At 37.5% G+C, this 7,887-nt stretch overlaps 4 protein-coding genes across 4 annotated transcripts; 2 read left to right on the forward strand and 2 right to left on the reverse strand.

The window, feature by feature from the left end:
- Positions 1 to 80: 80 nt before the first annotated feature.
- RHIMIDRAFT_236632 (uncharacterized protein) lies at positions 81 to 1,681 on the reverse strand (the record flags this gene model as incomplete). Its single annotated transcript, XM_023608599.1, has 4 exons — positions 81 to 668; positions 722 to 901; positions 948 to 1,041; positions 1,113 to 1,681. The coding sequence occupies 4 exons, from the start codon at positions 1,679 to 1,681 to the stop codon at positions 81 to 83; spliced, it is 1,431 nt and encodes a 476-aa protein (XP_023467287.1).
- A 104-nt stretch (positions 1,682 to 1,785) lies between these two features.
- On the reverse strand, positions 1,786 to 2,761 carry RHIMIDRAFT_201072 (P-loop containing nucleoside triphosphate hydrolase protein; the record flags this gene model as incomplete). The annotated part of the gene is made up of 3 exons (XM_023606505.1): positions 1,786 to 2,106; positions 2,162 to 2,485; positions 2,534 to 2,761. 3 exons carry the CDS (start codon positions 2,759 to 2,761, stop codon positions 1,786 to 1,788), a joined length of 873 nt encoding a protein of 290 aa, XP_023467288.1.
- A 1,501-nt stretch (positions 2,762 to 4,262) lies between these two features.
- On the forward strand, positions 4,263 to 5,882 carry RHIMIDRAFT_236634 (uncharacterized protein; the record flags this gene model as incomplete). Its single annotated transcript, XM_023608600.1, has 4 exons — positions 4,263 to 4,729; positions 4,792 to 5,136; positions 5,201 to 5,422; positions 5,477 to 5,882. The coding sequence occupies 4 exons, from the start codon at positions 4,263 to 4,265 to the stop codon at positions 5,880 to 5,882; spliced, it is 1,440 nt and encodes a 479-aa protein (XP_023467289.1).
- A 117-nt stretch (positions 5,883 to 5,999) lies between these two features.
- Positions 6,000 to 6,354, forward strand: RHIMIDRAFT_236635 (uncharacterized protein; the record flags this gene model as incomplete). Its single annotated transcript, XM_023608601.1, has 3 exons — positions 6,000 to 6,081; positions 6,134 to 6,237; positions 6,295 to 6,354. The coding sequence occupies 3 exons, from the start codon at positions 6,000 to 6,002 to the stop codon at positions 6,352 to 6,354; spliced, it is 246 nt and encodes an 81-aa protein (XP_023467290.1).
- Between the last annotated feature and the right edge of the window lie 1,533 nt (positions 6,355 to 7,887).

Below are 7,887 nucleotides of genomic sequence, written 5' to 3' on the forward strand. Positions count from 1 at the left end.
TTCTTTCCCATTTAAGTCAATGTTATCTGATGATCTCATATGTATGGTCTTAGCCTGAGGTCATATACCCAAAAGAACACTTATTTCTTTATTCTAACTTCCAAATGTCTTTCGTCATCTTCTTCATGTCTTTCCGCCAATCTTTTGTTTTCATCCATTTCCTTTTTCAATACCCAAGACATGAGACCACGTATGGAAGGTCTTACCATTTCCTTGTCTTTATGAAGCGCGTGAAGGACCACAGTCATTGAGGCCGCAAACACAATGGCTTCTGTATAGCTTGAACCAAACTTATTCCACCATGCCGTCTGTTTTAACGGGTGCAGAACACGCTCTGTGATCGAGAACAGGGCACGAGGAACGACATAGAGAGTCATTTCACCACGACGGTGTCTGCTTTCAATCAATAGCGATAGGCCACAAAGCATACTTCCTACCAAAGGAGGCCATGTGTTATCCAGAATTGACTGATCAATTCCTAACAATTGATGCCCTACTCTTGTTCGAACAAGACAGATAGAGTACCAAATGATGCCAATATATGTGCCCAAAAATGCAGATGATCGAACACTGGCTATTAATATATGCGCCAAAGAGTTTACAGGATCCTGTATTAAACGAGAGGTTCTAAAGAGCAAGGGTGGAGCAAGATGTACACCAAAATAGACCTAATACACAATCAATGAGGGCCTTTGTTTGTATAAACAGTCTGTGTCTTTACAGGAAATATTTTAATAAAACCTTTCAAGAAACGCATCATGGCATTTGCTTCACAGCCATAAGGGTTTCCTTCATGAATCACCATACAGTTGATTCTTCCTGTCATTGGGTCGCCATAGGAACGAGGTAGGCCAAGCTTTTCACACATGTTTCCTAATATGTCGCCTGCACCTGTATCTTTCTATAATGCCGTTAGACTCCATTTTTTGTTTTTAATGAATACTTACACCATAGACAAATCTCCCTTCTCTGATGGCTCGTAACGCCTTCAGGAGGCTATCGTCAATCCCTGACATATTCGTAATCCATTGAGCATATGATCTAAACGTTAAGTTTAGAAAACGTCTATTTGTTGCAGTTATGTTTTGTTTTTTTTTTTTTCTTTTCTTTACTTGGGCAGTCTTTGAGGTTCATAGAACCATGAAAAGATAATTTCTGTACTTGCGAGCATAAAGATAAAGATATTGCCATACTCCAACGTCCACTCAGGTACTCTTTGTCTCACCTTGACTGATCCATACAATCGGTGTGCGAAAACGTCAAATGCTCGTACAAGCACAAAGAAAGTGACTTCCAGCGTTTTTATGTTTGGATAGAGTTTCCGAACGGACAGAATGCTAAGAAAGGATGACCAAAAGATGGCACCCTTGAGTGATAATTGCTTATGTGCATATTTCTGACAAGCATAACGCAAGAATCGTTGTCCGCCCACAGAAGCTGCCAAGAGTAAAGGAAGCCCATTGTTGACGATGCTACGTTTAAGCAGCTTCGGTACTGTCAATAGGATCGCTTTTTGAATCGCGCTCGATCTCTGTTTTTTGGCCGTAATCGCTTTGACCAATACGGCGATAAGACCAGGTGCTGTCGTTAATATCCAACCGAGACCGTATGCTCTGAGAACAGTCGAGACAGCTGGTTTGAGATGAGGTAAATCTTGAGATGACCTGTCTGAATCACACATAACACGCGTACACAAAAAAAGGAAAAAGGGAGAAGGAGAGAAAAGTAAGAATGGGAAGAAATAAAATGACGGTTACGCAAATGCATATGAAGATTATAATTGATTTATTGTTGCTGGCTCCAATAATTATAAAACTTGTCTCCATACGCCTTCATATTCTCACTCATTTCATCCCATTTCGAGTGAGGTAAGCCTGTGGCAGGGTCAAGTTGCTTCTTATTACGCAAACGGTCTCTGTCTTCCTTTAGCCAGCCTAGACATAAGGTCATCAAGGGAGAATCAGAGCTATCTTTTTGTTCTTGTTTGATCTTTTCTAGTAATGGGAAGTTGGAAACATCGTCAAATGATAGACAGGTTCCGTCTGCAATATGAGCTATATGAGTAGCCCAACCACCTAATCCATCAAATATATGTGTGGCATAAACCTACATATGCTATAATTACTATCCATGTCAATTAAAATAACAGTCATCTTATTACCACCGTGCATCCTCTTTGTTCTGTTTCCTTTTTTAAAAACCTCAAAAAGTCGGCTCTGGCCAGGATATCGAGATCTACTGTGACCTCATCCAAGAGCAACACCTTCCAAGGATGCAATAAGCCCATCACGAGTTGAACACGTCTACGTTGACCATCAGAAAGCTGATGCATATGCCATGTCGTGTCGACATCCAAGACGTCCAGTAACTCTTGAGCACGCTCAGGCCATCGATGACTGCCCATACTTTTCAGTAAATAGTCAACAGACAAGTCGGATTTGACAATTGAATTATTTGCCCATTCTGTGCCTAAATAAGTCACACCCTAATACAATGTTTATAGTGGTATTCTCTTATAAGATATGAAACTTACAGGTGGTGCATCTAAAAAAGCATCTCTTCCGAGCACACGAACGTGACCGTGAATGAGACGTTTACCAGCCAAGATTCTCAAGAGAGACGTCTTGCCTGCGCCATTAGCACCAACAAGTATGCAGCGACTTCCCTCTTTCAGCTTGAAATTTAAGTGGTCCAATATAGGCGGGCCTCCATAATTGAAGCAAAGGTCATTGACCTCTATAACATGTTCGACATTAGACATTCCAAGGTGAATATGAAAATAAAAAAAAAATGAAGTAATGCGATCATTTCGGCGATAGAAATACGGACCCTTTTATATCGTTGCTTTATTGTTATTTGTTGCTACCCCATCCAAGGCTTATCTCTTACACACAGCCTCTTCTTTAATAAAAAAAGAGATCATTCTATAAACCGTTTGCATGAAAACAAAAAATGATTGGCTAATATACACAGTTATTCCAATGCTGATTGGCCATTCAATAAAGCCAACAGGCTCATCTTGATTTTTCTCTTCATCAGATCTTAAAATAACGGTTGATCACAATACATCAAAGAATGAGCCAATAGGGATAATCGACCCATTTGCTCTAAAAGAGAAACAGATGAGCCTATTAGGCATATTGACAGAAAGATTAGGATCCGTTCTGTGTTCTGTGTGGGAAAAAATAGGGGAAATGCACTTTTTCATGTACACCATTTGTTGGTAATGATATCTTGCTGATCATATTCTTCTGCTTTATTTCAAGTCAAAAAAGAAATGAAGGGCGAATATAAATAATACTCCTTAAAAGTCGATGATGGGAAATATGTATAGTTGTAAAACAGTGAAGAGTCAACTGACTACATTTACTTTTAAATAGAAACAAGGTCTATTAAATGATGGTAGGACGCGAATATTTATAATGAGAAGTGGACGCAAATATCTGGCATCATCTATTAGCCGAATAAATAGAGAAGCAAGAGATATATCGTCCATGAACACGACAGCTTCATCTTACTGTGCATAATCTTTCTTTGTACTCACCATTATATTATCGAAAGTTTCGTTATTTGACCCAAAATGGTGTAGTCAGAGACGTTGTGTACGGTTCATCTCACAAGAAGCTTTTAAACTTGTTCCAATTACTAAATGCACAGTTGAAGTATTATCTGACAGAGTTCAGGTAACCAGGTACTACATATTTTTACGTTGGCCATTCATTCCTAAGACATGTAAATTCTTTTTCAAACAGAAGAATCAAATCGTTTGGATCATCTTGATAATTTTACTTGAAATCTCAAATAGCTTTTCTTTTCGTGAGAGAAACCTGTTGAGAACTTTGGACGGTTTACAGTAAAGTTGAAATGAAGAATATAAATTTTGTCTTTCCAAATTTGTTAAAAATCAAACAGCAGTATCGTTTCGTTTTCCAACAAATCCAAGAGTATACAGTGAATCTTGGACTTCTTTTCATCTTGTGCTCATTCGTCATAAATTAAAATAATCATCAAGGAACAAAAAACGTAAAAATTAACCTCGTTTGTTACAAAGTTAAATTTAACCATTTAAATAAAAATGCTATTTATGTACAAAAACAAACATAAAAGTAACATAAACTAAACCAAAGTCATTCGGAGATTCAAGAGTCCTTTTTCAAGTTCCCGAAGATTTGAATGCCGTCTGAATTCAAGTGGTAGTAACGTCATAGTTTTAAATAAATGCATTACTGTGCACATTTTCCACTCTTTTTTTAGCTTTCTTGATGTCGGCACCACCTATTAAGCGAACCGTAACAGAACCAGCATCTTTAAAAGAAAGTGAAGGCATTATAAAGGATGGGCGCTCCAAATTCTTAAAGCAACGACCACTCTTATTCAAAGCGAGACACACACAGTTTGACTTGTCCAACCCAGATAATCAAAATGAATCCTTTAGAGGATTCTATACACTATTTTGGATAGCCATGGGATTTTACGTGATACAGGCTGCTATGAAATGCTACGAGCAAGAAGGAATATTGATTAGTTTGGGATTTTACAGATTAATATCCAAAGATGGCCTGGCGCTTCTCATATCGGACCTGACGATGGTTTCCATGACATTATTTAGTGTACTCTTTTCAAAGTTATTTTTATGGAATGTATTACCTTATGATACCATTGGATTCATCATCCAACATATAGGACAAGCTTGTTTCTTATTCTTTAATATTTACTGGACTTTCTGGAGGTAAACTTTCTCTGTGTATGATCAAAGGGGAATCTTTTTACTTATTAATGCGCTGCCATTAGAAATTGGCCTTGGGTCCAATCAGGCTTCTTTACCATGCATACGATAGTGATGATGATGAAAATGCATTCATACACTACACTGAATGGAGATCTATCTGTTAAACTAAAAAGACTGAATCAACTAAAGGAAATAGTGCCCAATTGGGTCGCGGCTCGTAAAGGAAAAACTTACACTGAAGAAGAGACAAAGGAGTTAGAGGAGATGGAAGTAGAAATGTCATTTTTAGAAGAAGAGTTGGTTCACGGAAGTACGCGCTTCCCGGATAATGTTACAATCATTAACTTTTTGGATTACTTACTTGTTCCCAGTCTGGTCTATTGGATGGAATACCCACGCACGGACAAGTAAGAAAAGAGCAAAAGTAGATCAATTTTACGGTTCTAACATTCAACTACATGTGTGTATTAGGATTCGTATCTGGTACTTGTTTGAAAAAATTGTGGCTACACTTGGAACCTTTTTGATTCTTTATGTTACAACCGAACGGTTCATTATTCCAAAGCTCTACGACCCAAATATTTCGGAACCTCGAGTGATCATTGAGCTACTCTTCCCCTTCCTGATCAACTACCTTCTTATATTCTATATCATCTTTGAATGTATTTTAAATGCCTTTGCCGAATTGAGCAGGTAAGATAATAACAATAATGATATTAATAATATTCACTTCTTCTCTTTCATTAGGTTTGCTGATAGAAACTTTTATGATGATTGGTGGAATAGTATGACTTATGATGAATTTGCTCGTAAATGGAATAAGCCTGTTCATCAATGGTTGCTTCGACATGTTTATTCACACTCAATTGAATCCTATAAACTATCAAAGACGAATGCCACCTTTGTAACCTTTTTGTTTTCATCCTGCTTTCATGAGCTTATCCTGATTATTGTTACTCAAAAGATTCGTTTGTACATGCTGATCATTCAAATGTTTCAATTGCCGTTGATTATTATTGGTCGATTACCTATATTCAAAAATCGTTTCTGGTTAGGTAACTCTTTCTTTTGGTTAAGTATGATGGTTGGTACTCCACTACTAGGCATCCTGTACTGTCGTGAAGCAATCTGGGCTACTTGGCATCATGGTTAAAGTTTTGTTGTATGCAAAGAAATAAAGCTAGAAAACAGCGTGACTTCTTTTTCACTTTTTCATTTGATGCCTGGGTGTCTTTTTTTTTTCTTGTTCTTTCTTTAATTGCTGTCAACCATGTTTGGTGTAATCAAGTCTATTCCTAGAGGTGCAAGTCGTTTACCATTAACATCAAAGAGAGGCCACAATTATTACAAAGGTAATTTAGAAAAAGAATAAAGATCATTCGGCACATGTTGACATTCAGTAAGGTACCGGCTCTGGTGCCATGGGTAGACATACAAAGAAAGGAGGATATATCGTTGATTGGAACAAAGTGCGCACATTTGTTGTTCCAGACTTGGAAAACTTTAATGTAAGATGAAGAGAAAGAAGCAAAAGCGTTTTTTAGATATTAATATTCTTTTTATAGCTTGGACCTTATGTATCCCGTAAGACACCTTTCCTTTCAAAATCCAATACAGCTCAATAAGATCAACAATTCTTTTTGTCTTTTATATTTGTAATATATGCAGCAATCAATACATTAAATACTAGAACATCTTTGTCCCTTTTTTTACAAAAGTGTTAAAAGACATGAATACAACACACCAATCCTTTTGTGTAAGGTTAACATAACATATGCATATTATCGTTTATCTACAAGTTTAAAACAAAAACAGAAACGATGTTGGCTCATTATTAAAATTGGTCATTATGTTCTTTCACTCTTTAATCAGTATGAATTTCTAATTAGCTTTTTCAGATTAAAATTCTCATACGCTTTTTGTAAAATAGCTCTGAGATCACGCTGCATCGCTCAAGCCTCACACCAGGGCAGAGTGGTAGTCAGTTGGTATAGACACCCAGTGGATGGTTTGCATTGTCGCATAGTGACAAATGTGAGCCCCTGATTTATAGAATAAGCCATAAAGAAAAGCTAGAATTTTCGTTCACCAAAGCTAGCTAAAATAGCTTGGATCCATCCCCCACAGGACGAAAACCTGTTCTAGCATAGTGGAGGAAAAAAAAACCAGAATAGACTCTTGAGCCCAGTATAGTCGATAACCCTAGACCAACGGAGTCACGCCAAGTATAGAACGCAATTGCTGTACTGCCTATGATGAGGCCATACTCTATACCTATAACGGTCGTTGAGGTCAGCTTACCAGCCCGCATGGAGAGTCTACCACATAATGAATAGCAGAGGTGCAACCAAGTCTCTTAGAGGCACTCTATTCGACGCTGGGGGTATTGTTCACGATAAGTTCGATGGAAACACCCCGCAAAAACCCCACTTTTTGCCCGTGCGACAGTACTGAAAAGTATCTCACACGTTACGAGAAGCTCGCTGAATCAATAATAGCGACTACCTTGCGCTTTATTTTTGCGTGAACAGAGTGCCAGCTATTCAAAATGTGAAAGGTAAAGAGAGAGAAAAAAAAAAACCTGAATACACCTTTTATACCTGTGAAAATTTAAACAGTTTTAAGCCAATCAGAAATCGCTTTGGTTTGAGTATGACCTTTTATTCACATGATCAAAAACACACTGTGTTTCGTCCTCTGTCTGAAAATTCATTTCTTCTTCCATTGTAAAATCGTTCTTTGACACTTCCTTCACGATCACCTCGTTTGATGAAGACGGTGCTTCGCAAGATGGTACAAGTCGTATTTTTCTCTGTAAATTTTTTCGATTGTTTCTTTGTCTATCCCCTTACCGTTGTAAAATCGTTAGACTGCAAATCGGTTGAGCTGTTCCATGTCCCTGAGAATCTCTTCTCCGCCTTGATATTTATATACTTGCCACAGTTCTTAACAATAAATAATGTTGGTTTTGCGCTGTTTCGAATATGTTCAACAATAATTCATTCGTTATTTATAAGTGACCACAAAGTTACAACAAAAAATATCAATAGAATGTTGTCTTGGTCTCATTTTCTTTATCTTTTTTTCAGCTTTTTCTAATCTTTAATGCCTCGTATACCTATTTACCCAGAAGTGGAGAAATTCATTGCTCTAAAAAG

The sequence above is a fragment of the Rhizopus microsporus genome (genome assembly GCF_002708625.1).
Source record: "Rhizopus microsporus ATCC 52813 unplaced genomic scaffold scaffold_6, whole genome shotgun sequence".
Classification (NCBI taxonomy): Eukaryota; Fungi; Mucoromycota; class Mucoromycetes; order Mucorales; family Rhizopodaceae; genus Rhizopus; species Rhizopus microsporus.